This window comes from Cavia porcellus, unplaced genomic scaffold (genome assembly GCF_034190915.1).
Source record: "Cavia porcellus strain 051 isolate PalLab524CR breed Dunkin Hartley unplaced genomic scaffold, mCavPor4.1 scaffold_10, whole genome shotgun sequence".
Lineage (NCBI taxonomy): Eukaryota > Metazoa > Chordata > Mammalia > Rodentia > Caviidae > Cavia > Cavia porcellus.
This window is the reverse complement of record NW_026947493.1, coordinates 11826975-11848839: the sequence shown is the minus strand read 5'-3', so window position 1 is coordinate 11848839 and position 21865 is coordinate 11826975. Positions and strand designations below refer to the sequence as shown.

Below are 21865 nucleotides of genomic sequence, written 5' to 3'. Positions count from 1 at the left end.
CTCCTGGGACTGAATGGAGGTTGCTGAGCGTGGTCCAGTCAGGCCCTCAGGCCCTCCAGTTCCACCTTTAGTGCTCTGGGTAACTGGGCAGGCACCTAACCACTGTGGATGATGGGCTAAAGCTTTCCCTGGGCAAAGACCAGTGCTAAAGTGTATTCTTATTAGATGTTTTCATAAAATAATCACCACCCGTGACTGAACGTTTTGACTTTTTTTTTTTTACCATGATAGTCAGTGTGCCTAAAAATATTTTTATGCATGCAACTTTCTGCATTTTTTAAAGAGAAGAATGTTACTATTTTGCTCAGGTGGTCCCAAACTCCTGGACTCAAGTGATTCTCCTGTTCAGCTTTCTGAACAACAGGGACCACAGGCGCATGGCCCTGTACTAACTTTCCACATTTTAAATTGCTTAGTGTTTTATTTATTTATTTTTCGTACCGAGGATTGAACTCACGACTTCACACTTGACAGGCAGGTGCTTGTGCCACTGAGCTAAATCCCTGGCCCCACATTTTAAATTGTGTGGATTAGCTTCCACTATTGGTTTCAAAAGTTGTGGACAAAAGGACATGAGTGTTTTAATGCATTTTAATACATATTACTTGATTATTTCTTTTTTTTTTTTTTTGGTATCAGGGGTCAAACTTACAACCTCACGCTTGCCAGGAAGGCACTTGTGCTGCTGAGCTAAATCCGCAGCCCCAGCTCGATTATTTCTAAAAGGATTGCACATGTCTTCACTAGCAATCTGATAGTGTTTTACCATTTTTGACAACACGTAGTGATTGTTTTGACAGTTAGCTCTTTTTACTAGGTTGTTTTGACAGTTTTTCTTTTTTTACTAGGTGAGAAGGGCTCCTCTAATATTCTTTTATTTACTTTACTGCTACAGAGTATTATTTCTCTCTATATTTGTCTACTAAACTATCTATTTATATCTTTTGGTTACTTACTTCTTGATGCTTATTTTCTTTTAGCAAATTTAAATTTATAGCAATAAAATTTATGGAAGATATTTTTAAAGTTTGCTTGCTTTATTATTTAATCAAAATTTGTTTTTATTATAGTTATAAATGCTAGAAAAATGAACACATACAGTTTTTTTTTTTAGCATTGAATTTTTTTTTGAAATTAGATTTGTTTGATCGAGGCGTAGTTAAGCAGTGATATTTCTGACCATATGTATAATTGGCAGCCAAGAATTGTTGAGCTAATAGAAACAACTGACAATTGTCTAATTTTTCTTTAGGAAAAGAGGAGCTAAAATTGTGTCCAAGAGAGTTGATGATTTTAAAGAAAAATTTCAACATAAACTTGGAAGAGTTTTAGATCCGTAAGTTAATGACGAGATACATATTGTCTTTGCATTAAAGTTAAAAAAGTACTCTTGATTGTTTTAAAAAAAAAAAATCGGAGTTTACAGATTGTTTAAAAAAAAATAAATAAATAAAGTTAAAAAAGTACTCTTGTGCTAAATATTGTTCTGTGTTTTACTAGATTTTATTAAAGAAAAAAATCATTTTTTAAACTTTAATGGAGTAATGTTAATCTTTGGACCATCTGAGTTTCCAGGAGATATGAGTTCTCCAAGACAGAAAGGAATTTGAAAAAAGAGAGAGAATTTGCATAAAACTTTCTTTTATTAAACTTTATTTCTGAGGTATCAGGAACTTAACTTTCTGTGCTTACATTTTTCTTTGTCTTCCCTGTCTGTCTCATCCTCTATTTAATAATTTTGCTTTGAATTTTTAAAATCTAGTTTATTAAAAGTCAGTGAAAGCATTTATCCAATGTTAATAATGCAAGTATACGGTGAGAAAATAGATCTTCTGGAGAACTTTTGTTTGATCTTTATAGATTGTGATAGGAGAAAGTGTAAACTAGGAACATATGGCAAACATTGAAAATTCCAGGAATGCCATGTGGTGGAAATTTTGACTAAAGAATTTATTTTCTTTGGTAGCCTTGCAGAAACAATGACTGTTCCCCAAGGCCACACATTTGGAGCTTGTCTGTCTCCTGAGGAATATGGTAAATATATAAACTTTCTCCTTATAAAACAATCAGTGAACAAACATTGTCAAAATCCTGATAAAATTACTCACCATCTCCTTTCAAGGTTTCTAATTTTTTATTTTTATTTTTTGGTACTAGGGATTGAACTCATAACTTCACACTTGCCAGGCAGGCGCTTGTGCTGCTGAGCTAAACCCCCAGCCCAAAGGCTTCTAATTTTTCATTATTGTTTTGTTGTAGTTGTTTTGAGACCAGGTCTCACTATGTAGTCAAGGCAGATCCTGAACTCACTATGGAGCCCAGGCTGACCTTGAATTTGTGGTGATCCACCTGCTTCAGCTTCCTGAGTGCTGGGATTATATGTGTGCACCTGGCATATATATTTTTTTCTTGTTATCGGGAATCAAACTCAGGACCTTGCATTTACCACCTGGTGCTTGTGCCACTGAGCTACATTCTCCTTCCATTTTGTTTGTTTTTTGAGACAGTCTAACTCTGTACTTCAGGCTGGCCTCCAAATTGTGGCAATCTTCTGCTTCTACCTTCTGAGGCTTCTATTATTATTATTATTATTATTATTATTTGTCTTTTTGAGACAGGCTTTTGTTATACAGTTCAGACTGGCCTTGAACTCGCATTAGTCCTTCTGTCTCAGCTTCTTGAGTGCTGGGATTACAGGTGTGTGTCACCTCACCTGGTTGAGTCTTCTAATTTTAAAGCCTTAAAATGTTGCATTAACGGTAACAAGAAAAATATTCAATTCCATAAAGGTTTTTTTTAAATATTACATTTGAAATAAGTACAGTTTAAAGCCTTTGTAATGAGTATCATTAATATGGTTCAAAATTTTAAATTTTTTCTTCCCACCGGGAACATAGTACAGTAGTATCTCGGTTCACAAATACTTCTGTTCACAAACAATTTGATTCTCAAACAAATGTACTTGACTAAATTTTGCTTTGGTTCACAAACGCCACACTGAGTGACAAAAGGTGGCTACTTCCCCACCCAAAACACAAAACAGCTATCTTCTCCAAAACTAAAAAAAATTAAGTTCATGAACTGAAGTATCACTGTACCTAACACCTACAATTTTAATGGGGGAGATGTTTATTTTCACTCATAGTTTGTAGGAATTTTACTCCATAGCTGGCTGGCTTCAAAGTATGGTGACTTGCCACAGGGCATGGCAGAAAATGCTGTTGTAGGCTAGGGGCAATGGTGCGTACCTGTGATCCTAGCACTCAGGAGGACTCAGGAGGCTGACACAGGACTGCAAATTCGAGCACCTACACGACAGAGTGAGAGCCTGTCACAGGGGCAGGCGAAAAGCCACCTTGAAAGGCTAATATTGTACCTTATGCAGGGTAGGTGTAAATATTAGTTGCCTTGAACTGCAAGCAGTGTTGCCGTTTAAATGAATCCACTCAGTTTACCACAACCAACTGCTGCGATGACCTTACTCCAAGAAAGCTGGAGTCTTTGGCAAAAGGGGGACGAGGTAGGGCAGGAGAAAATGAATAGAGGCAGAAAGATTCCTCTGGCTGTACCTGTCAGCCCCTGCAGCTGAGGAAGCAAAGTCAGCTGTATTTGGGGTGTGGGTTAGGACTCACTCCTGTTGTTGGAAGGGGTAGCCTTCCAGGGACACTGGCAGGATTAGCGGAAGCAAGGATTTGGCTTGCAGACTGAGGGGTGGAGGGGATAGAGAATAAGTTGCTGTTTTTTTTTTTTTTACAAGGGTTCCCATAAGTTCAGCCAACCCCAGGGGCCCTAATGACCCTCACTTGATCTCAGTCTCAGCTTTCAGATCCTTAGCAGTGTAGACCAATGTGGCACAGAGGTAGTGAGCCAAGGGCTTTATTGGCGTTGGAGAGGACATGATGCCTGGATGAGGTTGATGATGTCCCCACCAGTTTCATTTTTTAAGATTTTTTTTCTTGAGTAGAGAAGTTATGCGGAATAGAAACATTAACTTTTATGAATTATTTTATGTATTTTTTATACACAAAGGTTCCTAAAAGCATCAGAGAGTTAGAATTTTTCCATTCATAGAAACTGCTCTCTCTCTCCTCTCTGGGAAAAATATTGGGATTTTAAATTCAGATGAAAGACTTTCCCTGTCTTTCACAGGAGCTGACGATCTCATCTATAACAGGCACCCAGGTGAATATCTTCGAGGAAAGACTAGACAGCGAGCCCTGGTTGCTGCAGTCCGACATCACTTGAAGAAATTTAATTATCAAAACTTTGACACTTTGCTGGCAGCCTTCAGGCACTATGACAAGGCCAGTAGTAGGGCAGAGTTTGTGCTGTATGCATGGCTGAAAATCCCAGCAGGTTGATATAGATCAGGGGTCAGCAAACTATGGACCATAGGCCAAGTCTAGCTTACTACTTGGGTTTCTAACTCAAGCCCCCCCCCCCCAGTACTGGGGATCGAACTCAGGACCATGCGCTTGCAAGGCAGGTGCTTATGCCATTGAGCTAAATCCCCAGCCCCCTAACTCAAGTTTAATTGAAATATTTCTGTGTCTTTTTAAAGTATTAGCTGTGGCTGTTTTTGTTCTACATATGCAGAATTATATAATAGCAACAGAAAATTTATCATTTGGCTGTTACTAAATTTTGCTGACCTCTGGTGTGTAGATTAGTGGTTGTCAAATGTGGTTCCTCTACCATTATCAATCAGCATGCCTACCACAGATCTACCGAATTTGGAGCTCAGGGACAGTTCTGTGATTTTAGCACGGATTCCAGATGTTTCTGATCTATGTCTGAGAGCCACGATTGTGGTAATTAAATTGAAGCATGCCCCTGGAGTTTTGCATGTGCCCTTCTAGTGAGCAACACCCCTAACCCCCTTCATGAAGATTTAGTTATCTCACACACAGGATATTGGAGGAAACTGATGTGATAGTGATATGAATAAGAGAACCTGCCACAATACATAGTGCTTTGTTTTTTTAAAAAATTATTAATTTTAAATGTAATTATAGAAAATATGATCATCTTAATAGCTGTTGATTAGCTGAATATACCACCAGGCATATTCTTTATGATAAAATTAAATTAAGCAGAGAGGAAATTACAGATAATTATTTAATGCTAAAATACCTTTTAAGTAGTTAACTTTTAATATGCACAATGCAGTGCTCAGTGTCCTTAAGGAGCTTTTTATTGAGAGGGTAATAAGATATGAGTTTAGAAAAGTCATAGGATAATTTTTGATTATTTGAATCTGATATTGTTGCATGCCCAGATTTAATTTAACAGAAAAAACCAAACCCAAAACAAAAAACCCCAGAGCAAATAAACTATGATTTCCTAAATGATTCTTGGCTTGCAAAACTAACTCTATCCTTTGTTGAAAATCCATAATACATCAAACATTATTCCAAATAATGTATAGACCTTCCACTTAGGAAACATGAAATCTAGAGTAGTGAACCACATATTAGAGTAGCTATGATGTAAAGTACCACAGCTGGCTTGAGAGAGCACATTGTTAAAATTTTAGGAAGTTTGTAAGGCAGTTGGCGTTCCAATGGTGCTTAGAAATTAATCCTGATGAGAGCACTTATACCGTGGGCAGTAGCAACTGCTGAAAATCAGGCTTTATTTTCATGCCAGCTCCCGAAGAGCCAATTGTTAAACATACACAGCACGGAACTGGAGTCCAATGAGGGCCAAACACTGTGATAAAATTGCAACCAGACTTTTGGCTTTTAGCTATGATGCACCATGTAATTCATGATGGATGTTCTTAGCAATGCAAGTTAGTTGATTATTTTTCTCTTTTAATTAATTGGGTGAGCATATGTAGGACCCAGTAATTTGTGCTCACTTAAGGAATACATGAGTTGACAATATGTAAACAGTGTTGACGTAAAACTAGAATAGTCTTTGGGGCTGGGGATTTAGCTCAGTGGCATAAGCACCTGCCTTGCAAGCAGGCAGTCGTGAGTTGGATCCCGAATCCCCGGTACTGATAAAAAAAGAAAAAGACAAAAAAACAAACAAAAAACAAAACAAACAAAAAAAAAACACAACAAAAAAAACCTAGAATAGTCTTTTAAAGTAAGTTTTTCTGGTAGGCCTAGGGTTCTCAGCTTAGTTCAGTAATTGTTTCCAGTATTTATTTCTGGAGGGTCTGCTCAAGGGCAGTCAGTTTGTTCCTGCTGGAGCAGATGGTATCTACTTATTGTTGGCGTTCACTCACCCAGTGGAATAATAGAATTCACTTACCCTGTGGGATGACCATAAAGGAGTTCTCTGCTGTTTCCAGTAGATGTTGCACTCAGACTGTGGACAGAGAGGGGCACTTGTCCAGCAGGCTTGAAGCCTGACATTCGGCCCCCAGCACTCCAAGAACAAAGTGTGGGTGGAACTGCCTGGCAGTCAGTCAAACTTAGGTTACTTCTAGCAGCTTGAGAGAGCTGCACCGCAGCTTTTCCTTCTGGATGCAGTCTTTGGGAACCAGCTGAAACACCAAATAACGTTCCCCTCTCCTCTGAACGTCCCAGGTCTGCCATGGTTTCTCCCCAAGGCCCAATTGCTGCTCTTCCTCCAGCACCACAAAGATGGTGTCTTACTCCAGCAGCCATAACTTCACCTTTTCCCCTTCCTCCTCCCTCTCCCCCTTCCCCTCCCTCTCCCCCTTCCCCTCCCCCCCCGCCCCCTCCCCTCCCCTCCCCTCCCCTCCCCTCCTCTCCCCCTCCTCTTCCCCTCCCCCTCCTTCTCCCTTTACACTTTTTGTGATGCTGGGAGTTGAACTCAGGGCCTTGCTCTTCCTGGGCATGCTTTACCACTGGGCTCCATCCCCCAGCCCTGGAATCCTTGTGTCTGGTCACTGCCAGGGAGTAGACCAACCATGCTGGCCTGGGGGGCACTGTGGAGCAAAAAGATGTATAGTAATCAGGACCTGGCAGGGCAGAATCCTGAATTTTCAAAAATGGTCTTTATGATCCCTGCCTCCTTTATTTTGACTATTATTCAGGAAGCAGTTGAGTACAGCTGCGTTGAGGGGCCAAACTACTTTTACTAATGCCTATGGACCAGAAGTTGATGCGAAAGGTAGACAGTTTTTTGAGAATGCCTTTCTAATGCTAAGTAGTACCAGATGCCAATGAACGTTAGGGAGTAAGAATGCTTCATTTAACACCTTGGCTGACATATTGTCAAGTGGCTTTTGTGCTATAAGGTATACCATTGTCAGACTAAAAAATAGACCAAGAAAGAAAGCAAAAGCAAAAGATTAATTTCATGAGCCCTATCTTAGTTAACTTTCCTTATTTATTTATTGTCGTTTTGAGACAGAGTCTTAGTATGTGGTTCAGACTGGTCTTGGGCTCACTTAAACACTACCCACATTTTGGGTGGTATAACCCATACCCAGGATGGACCTTCCCATTATCCACATTCAGGACTGTGTTAGACCAGGCAGTAGAATAATGATTAATCACACACCCCTCATCCCAGCATCATACAGTTTAATCCCAGCATCACATGCCCTAGATCGGCAGTCGCTCAAAACTCTCAGCTCAGGGGCTGGGTGGGGGTTTAGCTCAGCACATAAATGCCTACTTGGCAAATGCAAGGTCATGAATTCAATCTTCAGTACCAAAACCAAATCCATAGCTCCCACCTATGAGCACATGTGGCTTTGAGGGCACATCTAGATGCAAGCCTTAGCAGGCCCTACTTTTGTGACTAGCCCTACCAGTTGACTAGAACTGCAATTTCATAACTTGAAAAGCATCAGTAGGGGTATAGAGGCACCGTCTGTAGTTCTGAAGCAGTTTGAGGAAGTCTGTGTGGGACATGGGGCAGCATCTCTGTGTGATGCCTCACTATGAGATAAGTGAGTCAGCTTTCAGCAGGAGGCACGAGATTGTAACAGAATTTGTTTTTCTTTGCCAGAGGCTCTAGTTAGCAGAATCATCAGGCTTGGAGATTTTTAGTTCAAAGAGTTCGTTAGAGTTGTAGAAGCCCCAAAGTCTGAGGAATTCTCTGTATGTATGTGTTGTAGATCAGGATAATCTCCTCTGGTGCTCAGGAGCTTTCAGAACACAGGCAGGTGGAGCGTCAGTGCCCATTCAGTCATTGAAGCTGAAACAGTAGTGATTTTATTTATTCAGGTTTTTGGTGCTGAGGGTTGAAATCAGCCCCATTGTTGACGTTCATTATTCTCTGGGAATGCTACTCAAACCCCACTGCTATTGTGGTTGCATACAGCTCAATGAAACAAACCACCAGTGTTTGTCGTGTACACAAAACCCTGTATTAGGCAGCAAGGTCATCATTACTGACAGCATCTATTTTGGTTTTGTGAATCTCTCTTTTTTTTTTTTTTTGTACGGGGGATGGAACTCATGACCTTGAGCTTGCCAGGCAGGTGCTTATGCCACTGAGCTAAATCCCCGGCCCCCTGGTTTTGTGAATCTCTTGATTCATTAGCTGCTCCTGCATTGCCTTTTTAGCTAGGCACATGAGGTTTGTGTTGACTTTGTCCTGCAGCACAGTTTTGTACAAGTGTTTACATTAACTCCAGGCACTTATAACTGTGTTGTCAAGATAATACCTTTTAAATTCATACTCTGTTTTAACATGAGGCTTAGGGAACTTTTCCAGGGCTGCAGGTCTGACTGTAGAAATGGGCGTAGTGTTCATTGGGGCTGGCTCAGTGTATAGGGGATCACTTCCATCAGAGTCTCTTGGGAGCTGGGGCCTGGGGGCTGGGGACAGAGCTCTCTTAGATCTGCCAGAACCCACTGCAATAAATAATAAAATGAAAAACATTTTTTTGATATGATGTTATGGCCTGTATCTAATTGTCCCTCTAAAACCTCATGTGCGGGGCACTAACCGATAGGCGTGTGATCTGGCTGGAGTAAAGGTGAAAGGGAGGCTCCCGTGTCTGCCTGGCCACGGACTGCTTTTGAACTGAATTTCCCTCTGTTTGGGCTCGGATAGGTGCTTCTGTCTTTAATTCTTTTATGAAAAGAGACTCCCCTCCTCTCCCTACCAGAATGAATTTTTATTATTTTTATTTACTTATTTTTTTTCAGTACTAGAGATTGAAACCAGAGCCTTCACAATGAGTTACACTCTCAGCCTTTTGAAAACTTTATTTTAAGCCAGAGTTTCCCTAGGTTTCTTGGTTGCCTCCTGAACCCAAGTAGCTGGCAGTGCAGGCATGTGTCAGTGCACCAAGCCAGAGTGAATTGTAGTTGTAATTGTTACAATGGGATTAACTTGGTTGTTTGGAACTTTCTCTGCCCCACTTTTCTTTTTTTTTTTGCACACAGGGTCTTGGCCTAAGTTCAAGCCGATTTTGAACTCTGTAGCCCAGGATGGCTTTGAACGCATGGTAATCTTTCTGCTTCCCTAGTGCTGGGATGACAGGCGTGTGCCATCACATCTGGCTGAATCTCTCTGTATCCTTAGAAGTGTTACCAAGTATAGCCAGGCAACTGTCTTTGAATCTACCTCAGCCCAGCTGAAGCATGAATAGTGCTAAGAACTTTGTAAACATGGAGTACTGTAAAAGAATTGTCAAAAGTAGATAGTACTTGTCAAATGAGATGGGAGGTGTGTATCATGACTGTACGTGGGCCATTCCAATGCAAACAGCATAATTTAAAGGAAACGGTTAAACTGATGAATGGGGGCTGGGAGTGTAGTTCAGTGATGGAGGATGTGCTTGGCATGTGTGAGGCCTTGGGTTCAGTCCTCAGGACCACACACACACACACACACACACACACACACACACACACGCAGAGCAGAGGTCCTAAACCACACACTGCTCCAATTAGGATTTGAAATTACTGTGTGCTTTTATCAGGCTGAGTCAATGAGAATCAATTTGGGGTTCCTGTCCTCTGCAAACAGACAAATTTTTTGAGCTTGTGTGACAGAATCTTTCTTTTTACTTAAACTAATGGATATTGCCTGTTCTTTGAGACCATGCTCATTTCTTCATCACTTTTTGCTTCATGTCTTACAGAAGGGAGACGGGATGATAGACAAAGCAGAGCTGCAGGAAGCTTGTGATCAGGCCAATGTGCATTTAGATGAGACCCTCCTCACCCAGCTGTTTGACTACTGTGATGTGGATGGCGATGGCCTGATTAACTACCTGGAATTTGCAAATTTTCTTACCTGGAAAGACAATATACCTCTTACAGATTATGAACAGAAGGTCATTATTAAAGGTATTTAATTTATTTCTTTATTTATTTTGAGACAAGGTTTTGCTGTGTATTTCAGGCTGTCTTGAACTTGCTTTGTAGTCTAGGCTGGCCTTGAATTGCAGTCTGTTTTCCTGACTTCGCTTTCTGAATGCTTGGATCATAGGTGTGCACACACGCCCAGCAAAGGTATCTAAGTTTTGAAATTTGCTGAATTCCTAAATTCATATTTTCATTCTTTTAGGAGCTTAATTCTTTATCAATTTTAATATTACATAACAAAGAAAAGTACACATACATACATATTTATCTATTTATTTGCTTATGCATAAAATATCTGTGAAAAGACAGGAAAGACATTGATAAGGTGACAGAAATTTTGAAAATTTAAAACTAGCAGCCTGATATCTTATTGAGAGAAGATCTGCTCATCCTGCCCACCATGTAGATAGACTGCTAAGCCCAGTCGGCCTTGACTGTCCAGCTGCTTTCAAAGATAGCGTGACCCAAGTCAACCTGATCACATCCAGCTGCAATGTGTGCGTCTTCCCACCTAAAAATATATCCTCTTTTTCTAACATACTTCAATGACTTTCTACCCAGCAACAGATGATGACTAATTTGGCCCAATGAAAACCTACCAGGCTTTCAAGCTTCTGTACTTCCTGCTTCAAAGCTGTAGCTAGACCTACAACTGTTTGGGGCTGGTGATTGGGGGCTGATTCCCACCAGCCCACCAGCATAATAAACAGTTGCTTCTAGCTTCTTGGCGTGGAGCATCTTCCTTTTGGTTCAGTACCAATTCTGCAACAGTAACGTTTATTATTCACAGGGAGGGGGAATTAGCTGGGTCAGGGACAAGGACAGGTAGCAATAAGATAAGTTTTTGATGTGTGTTTTGTATCTTTTGAATCTGGGACCATGTATTATTATTAAAAGAATGAAAGAAGATGGGTGTGGTGGTACCCACCTGTAACCTCAGCAACTTGGGAGGCTGAGACAGAATGATTCGAAATTCTTGGTCCACTTGGGAATTTAATGAGACCTAGTCTCAAAATAAAGAAAAAATAAGAAGGGGTGGGAATGTAGCTCAGTGGCAGAATACCCTGAGATTCATCCCCAGTACTTGAAAAAAGGAAAAAAAATTGAAAGTAAAATATTTGTAGAAGCTCAAAACATAGTTCTTTAAAAAACTCTTTGAAAGCTACTCTTAGAATAATTATCTTCCTTTCATCAGGAAAAATTTCTGGTGAAATAGGAATAGGTTTTGACATAACAAAAACTGATGTAAAAAGTTTTGTACAGCTGGAGTAAGGTGTGGTGGTGCCAGCACTCTGGCATGCTGAGGCAGGAGGATCACAAATTCAAGTCTAGCCTCAGCTGTTTTGCAATTTAGTGTGTCCCATCTCAAAATAAAAAAGAGGCTAGAGATGTAGCTCTGCGCAAAGGTCCCAGGTTCAGTCCCCTGCATGATAATATATATATATATATATTTTGAGGCAGGGCCTTATTATATAGTTCAGACTGACCTTGAACTCACTTTGTAGACCAGGTTGGCCTCGAATTCATAATGATCTTCCTGTCTCAGCCTCCTGAGTGCTGGGATTACAGGCATGCACCACCACTCTTGGCTTGAAAAATCTTTTTTAAATTAAAAAAATTTTGTACACATTGGTATGGTGGTATGTGACTATAATCCCAACATTTGGGAGGCTGAGGCAGAAGGACTGAGTTTGAGGCCAGGCTGGGCTATGTTGTGAGTTAAAGTCCACCCTAGAGTATATAAACAAGACCGTCTCAGAAAATAAAGAACAAAGGGAAAAAATTGCATAAAAATAGAAACATAATTTTTATTTTTGATTCAAATGTTTTCATGTTTACATATTATCTTCCCATATTATTAACAATACAGAGAGATATGTGTATGAAAATGTGTATGTGTATATATTTTAGACATATCTGTAATAACAATGAACATACCAGTTTTGTTTTTTTTACAGTTAGTTTTAAAAAGAAAAATAAGGAAATAAACCTTAACTTTCAAATTTCAGTGAAATGAGATATTTCTATAATTCTGTAAACTGTATTTTCAGTTCCCTCATGCGTATCTACTGTGATTTACTAAATCATTTCTTCATTTTTGAAATTTAGGCTGTTTCCAGATATTTTAAGTGTAACACAGGTAATGCTATGATTATCATCTGTTGAGAAGCTTTCTATTTCTATCTTATTTCTCATGAATGTTATTATTGTCCCAGAAGTAACTCTTTCTCTTTTCATTTTGCTTGTCTAAATGATTGTACCAATTTGCAATTTTGTTGCCCTGGACTGTGAGAAAGTTTTATTCCCAGCTTGTTACCACTGAGTGCTGCGTCAAACATTATTATAATTTAGTTGGTATAAAATGGTAACTCATTTGCTTTAATTTTCATAACTTGATTATTAGAAAGGATTAACTTTGTAAAAAGGTTGTTTATATGTTTATTTCCCCTTGGAATTTCTCTCCTCTAAAAAGCAAAGGACACTATCATTTCACTTTGCTCTCCTGGGTCATGTCCTTCTGCAGGGCCCAAAATCACATTTTGGTTTTTATTGATGGGATAAGCTCTTAATATTGTCTGTAACAGCCCTTCAATTCCATTCACTCAGCAGCAGAATTTTCTCTACCTGATTAAAGTTTTTTTTTTTTTTTTTTTTTGGTCTTTTTCGTTTTTATCGGTACCAGGGATCGTACTCACGACTGCCTGCTTGCAAGGCAGGCGCTTATGCTGCTGAGCTAAACCCCCAGCCCCTTGATTAAAGTTTTTATAGGAAACAATTCTATTTTATTTCTTTCAGAAATCAAGAGGAAAGGCCAGGTTCCCTTTTTAGAGCAACTGCCTATTGACAAATGAGAGTTCTTCAAATTGTTTTTGGTTTTTGGACCGTGCTTCAGATGTTTTCAGTGGAGTTCTTGAGGCTTTTATCTTTTAAGATACTAGGTTAGAATAAGCAAGTTAGTGGTTAGTAGGCCAGAAGAGATCCAAGAATGTTTCACCATGATTTTGTCTATCAAATACTGTCTCACAGATCTTTGGGAGGAAAGGGGATAAGTTCTCTAAGACAGTAGTTTTCAGTTTCCTGAGGAACTGTTTTTCAAACTTTGTCCAGATTTCTGCTTTTTATTGCGCAGGTGCTGGGGGAGTGGTAGAGGATCTGGAACTCTGGGTCTGAATGCTTTCATGACAAAAATTATACACATTTTAGGGAGGTGTATCTTTTCTTTTTTATTTTCCTTTCGGCTTTTTGAGGCAGGGTCTTGCTGTTAGGGCTCAAGCTGCCCTTGAACTCACTAGGTCACACAGGCTGCCCTTCAACTCCCCATGAAGCTCTTGCCTCAGGCTCCCAAATGCCAGGATTACAGGCGTGCACCGGTAAGCCCAGTTCAGGCTTGTATTTTCTGATTTGCCGCATCATCCACCCTTCTTTACTATGCACACACTACTTGCCTTTATAACTCTTGCTTGGACTTTCCAGAACTTTATGTTCCTTCGGAGATCGAAACGCCACAGTGCCCTCTAGCGGTATGTGTGGAGTAGCCAGGTCTCCGAAAGGATGCCTAGGAACGTACAGTACTCTTACATTTGAGAATTGACTCTGCAAAACAAATTTGTGAAGGAAACAGTGGTTTTAGCAGCTCTACCTCACCCATCTCCACTGGGTGCTGTTAACTGAACCTAGGGCTCTGTGCATGCTAGGCCCGCCGTTTTTCACTGAGCCACACCCTAACCCTGGGTTTTCTTTTATGCCGGTTGGTAGGGGTTATGTAATGAATTCCTGAGCTCACGGTGAGCTCTTGTTACCCCTCTGGGTGTCAGAATACCCATTCTGTACCCCCCAGGGCAAGCGTGTGGAACTTTCAATTCCAAATATGTTTACTCCTATTTTTCCCTGTGACAACAGTCCTGGGAACAACTCTGCAGTTCAGGTTATGAGAATAAACTGTAATTTAAAAAAAGGAGGGATGGGGAGGAAAAGAATGGCTTCCAGATTTACTTTTGGTTTTTCAGATTTGAACGCTTTATTCTAGGATAAGAAAGTGAAATGGCAAAAGGAAATGCTAGGCCTTGTTCAGATTATCTGCTGCCTGATGTTGGCCTGAACCTGCAGTGTTGCGTTAGCGTCTGTGGTGGCTTTATCTTTGCTCAGTTCCACTGGAAGTGACTACAGGAAGCTCATCTGTTGCAGAGCAGCAAGTGCCGAATAATAAAGTCTTCCTCCTGTGCTTTTTTTCTTTCCCATTTTGAAAGGTAGAAAACCAGATTGTGCAAACCCTGCTGAGGCTAACGTGAAAGAGTCTGAACCAACTCTTCTGATAAAGCCTGAAGATATTGTCTTAAAAGAGCCAGGGAGCTCAGAGAAGGTTGTTCGGACGCTTCAGAGACCAAACGATAAAGTGTCTCATTTCTATAAGACAAGCTCTTCTGAGATCAGTTCGGTCGTGGGAGCTGTTCCTGCTATCTGTGAGTATCTCACCTCTGTCAGATTTTAAAAGGATCAGCCAGGGAAGCACCTTTTGTCCTTGCTGATTCTTAGCTGCACTCAGGGTTAGATTGTTCATTCCTCAAAGCCTTGGGTCTAACTCTTAATTTTACATCCCAGGCATTTAGAAAGTCTCACATAAATGTTAGCTGAACTGCTAAGGTGACCCAAGGAAAATAATTTTTTGGGCGATGAAGTGAGACAGGGTCTTGCTCTTTAATTTACTGTTCAGGCTGGTCTTGAACTCACTATGTAGACCAAGCTGGCTTAAATTTGTGATCCTCCTGCCTCAATCTTCTAGGTGCTGGGATCTGAGGTGTATGACCTCACACCTGGCCCTAAGATTGGAACTTTGATGCATGAATTTTGGGAAGGTGCATTTCAACCCCTAACACTTGTATTTGTCTCTCAGGCCAATCAAATTGACAGTCAAGATTAACTGTCACACACCCATATCTCAAAACAGCATGAATATTGTTTGTTTAGAGACTTTGGCTGCTTAAGTTCACTTCCTTGAACTAAGGAGATGATGAAAGATATATTCTATCAACTGGATTTTACACACATGTTACACATTATAGTGTAATGAAATCATGCTACTCCCTTTAAAATAGTGCTGTCCAGGAGAAATGTAATTTGAATAATCTATGCACTATAGAAATTTCTAGTACATTAAAATGGAAATGGGTGAAATTAATTTTGATAGTGTATATATCCAGCACATCATTTCAGCAATTCATCATTAAATATTTTGCATTCTTTTCTTTGAGACAGGATCTTGCTATGAAGTTCAGGCTGAACTTGATGTCATTAGGTGGTCTAGGCTGGCTTCAAACTTGAGGCGATCCTCCTGCCTCAGTCTCCTGAGTGCTGAAATTACAAGTGTGCACTACCATGGCCTGACTTGGCAGTTTTTCTTTTGAGTGCAGACAGAATTTTAGTTTTACAGCAGATTGCAGTTGAAATGAGCCACATTTTGAGCGGTCAGTAGCCCCATGTGGCTAATGGCTGTTGTGTCATATGGCTTACTCTTAGAATGTGTTTCTCCTCCTCTTATGACCAAGGTTACCCCATCCATGGTGTTCCAACTGTTCGAGCTGATATTCCTGCTCCTCGGATTCGTCGCGTCAGCGATAGAACTAATTATGGTGAAGAAGGCAATGCTTACTCTTTATTACATCCTACCATCTTTGCGCAGAAAGGAGTGTTTGAAAGAGATTTCTTCAAGAACAGATCCAAAGAAGAGGTATGGAACATGGAAATGAATGCTTATCAATTTTTATTAGACTTTTCAAAATGTAAGCATTTATATTATAAAAGCCCAAATGATCCCTCAAAACAGGAGTAATGGTTATCATTTGGTTGTGACATTCCGGTATAATTCACTTTTGGGAACAAATTGAATAAGAATTTATTCTGAGAAAGATCTATTTCTCTACTTCCTATTACCTATCTTTTATTTTGCTCAAGAGTAGGAGATCAAGAGGGAGAGGGATGGGGCTGGGGGTTTAGCTCAGCGGCATAAGTGCCTACCTAGCAAGCGCAAAGTCCTGAGTTTGATCCTTGGTACAAAAAAAAAAAGCTGACATTCTTCAGGCTTCCCAGAACTGCATATTGAGACCCTGTCTCAAAAAACAAAGAAAGAAAAAAGAAACAAGCAACATAGAAAGAGAGAGAGGGAGGAAAGGGATAAGAGATGAAAAAAGAAATTAGGTTGGTTTATGTACATGTACCAACTCCACACATGGAATAGAAACATTATGTACTGCAAATAGGTACAAAAAACAAAACAAAACAAAATAAAGTAAGAGGATCAAGAGTTGGAAAGCAGCAGAAGGAGGGAAGGGAAGGGGATGGAAAAAGGAATTAAATGTGTTATGTACAAGTACCAACTCCACATAGCGAATGTTAACATTATTATGTATTAAACACATGTACTAATAAAAATTATTTTGTGACATGAAGCATTTCATTCATTTTATGTATTTATGGTAGATCTTGCATTGAAAACCAAAGTATTTTCTAAAACATTCAATACTGTTTGTAATTGGGGAATAGGGAAAGGACCAGCCCCTACCTTGCCTAAGTTATCTTGATGGCCTACGGGCCTCTGAAATCAAAGCAGGGCCCTCTGCCATCCTTTCTGTCCAGTGATATCATATGTCTCAGATTAGTTGAAACGATTTAAAAAATTGTATTTTAAAGACAAATAAATAAGACATACTGTTCTATTGCCATGCTATATGTCAGGCTATGCATTTTGTTTTGTTTTATTTTTCATTTTTCTTTCTTTTTAGTGCACAGGACTAAACCCAGGGCCTCAGGGTACTCAGCAAGTGCTCTACCTTGGAACTACATCCCCAGCCTTTTTTTAAAAAAAAATTTTGAAATGGGATCTTGTTAAATTGCTAAGTCACCAGGTTAGGCTCCAACTGTGATCCTTTTGCCTCACCTTTTAGAATGCTAGATTAAAGACATGTGCCACCATGGCTGACTCATAACAGATTTATTTCTACCATTCATTGCGGCCGACCCAGGTGGGGAGAGAGGAAAGGAAACTCCGAGGAGGATGCCTGATGGCTGGCCCTATAGGAAAAGCCCAGGATCCTCCTGCAGGGGCAGAGGAGAGACACTCTCAGAAGTTTTCACTTCCCTCAGTCACTCCAAAAAGCTTGTAAAATAGAATTTAAGGGTTGCAAAATAAAACAAAGCAATAACAAACAATCACAGGTCCAAACCAAAGACCAAACAACCAGCTACCCCAAAGCCCCACAAAAATCTCCTGCTTGTTTCATAAAGCCTAAAAATTCTAACTAGGAAGTCACCCTTTTTTCTTGCAAGTCTAGATTAAAAAAGAACTCAAGGGTGACATTCAGTTGAGAATGGGTAGGCTTCACAAAGGGCTTGGTTTGGTCAGTGCACTGCTGGTCCCGAGCACGTTGAGAGGTGAGCACTTCCTGAGCAGCAGAGAGGCCGCCAGGTGCTGAGTGTTGCTGAGGGCCCCGTGGGTTCGCTTCAGCACAGGTGCCCTTTCTCAGCAGCTGTGGGGGTGGGTACTAGGGCATTTTTGTCGTATGGCTGCAGTTGCTGGCAGCTCTGCTTGGTCTTTAGAATTTCAATATTTGGTTTGTATTTGATTATACCATAACTTATCCATAAAGGTACATCATGTCTAGGGCACCTTGCATGTTTATTTAAGTTAGTTGTTTATTCTTAGTGCATATTTGTAATGCAAATAGTGGTATTTGTTTTAGAGAATTGGGATATAATCTTTCCCTCCCCTTCCCTCTCCTCCCCACTTCTCTTCCCTTCCCTTCCTTTGCATGCCCTCAATATGACAGTTTTACCCTCAAGGTTGAAAATTTGATGAGGGTTATGGGGAAAAAATAGAGAAACAGAAGAATAAGATATTTGAAGCAAGTCTATAGGATAAACTTTGGGAAGCTGGTGAAGAAGACAGGCAGGAGATTGAGAAGGAAGAAACAAAAAACGAGAACACAACAGAAGAATGACAACAACAAAACTAGAAACAGTGTTCACATGATAAAAACAAGAACAAACAAGGCAAAGTAGAATAAAATAAAACAAAGACAAAAACAAGAAAGAAAGAAATGTCCTCTTCAAGGCATGTCTGCCATTACTGGTAGAAAAAATGGGCAGAGTCCAGATCTGAGTTGATTCAGCCAGTGGTGGCTTATGGTGGGGTAGTAGATAATCCTAGTAAGCCTGCAGCTCCAGGTCCACTGAAGTGTAGGCTGGTGTCTGACTGTGAGACTGGAGCATGGTTTGTTCAGACTGCTGTGCTCCACGTGCTTCCTGCTTCCTTGAACTCAGCATCATCGCCCTGACTCTGGAAGCCTCTAGATGCAGTCAGCCTGCAGCTGTTCTGAGTTCCAGGCTCAGTTCTTCTAGATGACTACGGGCAAATTGCCCTCTTCTGGGAGATGTGTGAATCCAAATAACTCACAGCCACTGCAGTCCACTGCTCCATTCCCCTGTGTATTTCTCCATGAGGTATCTGGGGTCACTATGCATCACTATAAAATCTATAAAATAGACGTGTATAAGTCATTGTTACGGGATCTAGGCCTCCAGTTGGACTCGTGGGAGGCACCGTCATAGGCTCTAGGTCTTCAGCTAGACTCATGTGGGACCTTGCTGTGGGATCCTGGCCCTCAGCTGGATTTTCTAGGTCTTTAGTGTTGTGGACAGATTTCTTGCACTTTTTGTATTTAACTCTGCATGACCATCATAAAATAATAGAAATCCTGAGTCCTGTATGTAATTGTTCTCCTGGCAACCCCTGAATACAACAGTGTGCTCACTTGATTACATGTGCATTATCTCTAGCACTTGCATAATCATGACTATAGTTAAAGTTCACAGCAGACGGTTAGGTATCTTTTATAGATATACCCACTTTAGGCTGGGTGTAATGACAGACACGTGTAATCCTAGCACTGTAGGTAGCAGAGGCAGTAGGATTTCAAATTTGGGACCAAATTAGGCAATTTACCAAGGCCTTATTTCCAAATAAAAAATACAAAAAGGCTGGGTTTGTAGCTCTGTGTGAAGGACCTGGGTTTATTCTCTCTCTTTCTGCCTCTCTCTGTCTCTGTCTCTCTTTCTCTCTATTTTTTAAAAATTTAAAGCAGAAAAAATAAATATCCAAGGGGATTACTTGAGATATGCGAAATCATAATGACAATAAATAACTTGGATCAAAGTTAAATCCAGTAAATCTATCTTTTACTCTTTACTTGAATTGTGCTATTTCTTGGTAAAAGAATCAGAAATTATTAGAATTGAAAATAATGGTATATATTGGTTAGTACAGCTGGATAACCTAGATTCATAACAAAAAAGTGATTCCTGAGTGAAAAGTCCATTGATACTTTCTCATTTTATATAACATAGACTCATACAAATACTTCCCTACACATGTGTACACATACCCCCCCCCCACACACACTTTGGGTATAAATATTCATAATCTTAGAAGTTATAAAGATATTTTAAAATATATTGTAAAATACATATTTTAGTCTAATTTTTTTTCTAGATTACAGAGATACTATGTAACATTGGCATCAAACTTTCTGAAGAAGAATTTGAAAATGTGTGGAATCTTGCATCTAAAAAACATCACAGAGGAGAAGTTTGTGTTGAGAATATCAGAAATGTTCTAGATGAACTACAGCATGCAGACCGGATCAAATGTAAAAATTCCAAGTGATATTTATGGAATTCATGAATTTAAATAAAAGAATTGTTAAGTCTGTATACAACTAAAGTGTTTGTCCATTCCAATTTTATAAATGTTAAAATTAAGCAGTCACTGTGTTTGGACTGATACACCTACGTGCTACTAATAAATTAGATTTGGTTTTAAAGATTTAAAAAATTGATTTCAATAAGCCACGCAAGAATCTGACAAATGATTGAGCAGATATTTTAAACTTTATCAAAGGCGGAGTTCAGAATGAGATCAGAAGACAGGGAGTGTTCAGTAGGGTAAACAGTTCCGTGCATTTTAGTTGGTTGTCTGAAATTCATCTGGTTTGTGATTCCAGGCACATAAAATTTTGTCTTCACTATTTTATTATTAGATTTCTTTATGAAAGGCTTACGTTAGAAGGTTTTTTTTTTTTTTTTTTTTGTCTTTAATGGCATTTATTAGGATACGATGAAAACAAATTCAATCACAGGATTTAGACAGGAAAAAATAGACTTCCAACAATTGCATAATGACCAAATTTTTAGTGTCCTTCTATGTCCAGGAAATATGCTGTCCTTGATGTATCTGAAGAGAATACAGCTGACCCATCATTGCTAGTAGCTATGATGTGGCAGTGCTGTTATTATAATAACACCAGCAGAATGTGTTTCCCGGTATCAAACAGGTGCCAGTAGGGGTTGACTCCGCAACTGAAGTTCTGTGTTTTCTTTGACACTTTATCCTCACCTCCTGAACTTTCAGTTTCTGTACTTGGTCTATTAGAGTAGTTCTATTTTCTGCTTGTTTTTGTTTATTCTTTGTTATTATGAGTGCCTATTAATTTTTCAGAGTGTTGAGTTTCAATGTATATATTTTGATCATCTCCATCCTAAACCTTACTTATTTTCGTCCTCTTGTCTAATAATAGTCATCTTTCTGCCTTCATGTCATCCTTTTTAGATTCCATATATTAGAAATATGTGATATTTCTAATTTTTTACAAATTTGTCTTTCTAGCAGAGAAAACAGTTCATGATTACCTGAGGGAAACAAAGCAACAAGGGATGACCACAGTTTTTTCTATCCCTTTATTTTATCCCAGTTACTTAGGGTGAGTAGAACTCGCATCCTTAATCTTTGTGCCCTTGATCCTGGCATTTGCGCCATGAATCAGTCTCAATGTCACCTACTCTAAATCCAGGCAACTTTGAAAATGCATGAGTGCATGAGGTTTTGCAGGACATTTAGACACCAGCCATAACATGTGCCTATGACTTCAACCGTTTGCCCTATATTTTCTTTCGCAGTTGCAAAATTTCAAGTTTAATGCCTAGGTCTTTGGTATTTTTTGACTTGATTTCTGCTCAGGGTGTGAAAGAAGGATGTAGTTTCAGTCTTCTCCTGGTGAATATCCAGTTTCCCAGCACCATTTGTAGAAGCTGTCATTTTTCCAATGAATATTTTTGGGTCCTTCGTTCAGAATCAGATGACTGTGGTTGCATGAGTTTGTTTCTGTGTCTTCTGTTCTCTTCCCTTGGTCTATGTATCTATGTTTGTGTCTGTACCTTGCTGTTTTTGTTACTATGGCTTCGTAGTATAATTTGAAGTGAGGCATTATGATGATTCCATTCTTGCCCTTTTTGGTTGACATTACCTTGGGTATTCTGGATCTTTAGTATTTTCTATGAATTTCAGGGTTTTCTAGTTTTGTGAAGAATGTTGTTGATATTTTGATGACAATTGCATTGACTTGATAGATCACTTTTGGTTATATCACCTTCTAACAATATAAATGCTGCTGATTCACAAAATTGGGATTTTTTTCCCATGTTGTAGCATCTTCTTCAATATCTTTCTTTAACCATAACATAACTTAATTATTAAATTATCAGTACTGGGCATTATACTTTTCTGA

At 39.5% G+C, this 21865-nt stretch overlaps 1 protein-coding gene across 1 annotated transcript in view; it reads left to right on the top strand.

Moving 5' to 3' along the window:
* Window positions 1-20003, top strand: part of Efhb (EF-hand domain family member B) — a 41846-nt gene extending 21843 nt beyond the window's left edge. The window contains exons 7-13 of the mRNA XM_063256995.1: window positions 1253-1336; window positions 1967-2034; window positions 4150-4304; window positions 10028-10235; window positions 14501-14713; window positions 15797-15978; window positions 19795-20003. Coding sequence (XP_063113065.1) covers window positions 1253-1336; window positions 1967-2034; window positions 4150-4304; window positions 10028-10235; window positions 14501-14713; window positions 15797-15978; window positions 19795-19968 — 1084 coding nt within the window. The 3' untranslated portion in view covers window positions 19969-20003. The remainder of the gene's footprint in view (window positions 1-1252; window positions 1337-1966; window positions 2035-4149; window positions 4305-10027; window positions 10236-14500; window positions 14714-15796; window positions 15979-19794) is intronic.
* The last annotated feature ends 1862 nt before the right edge of the window (window positions 20004-21865 follow it).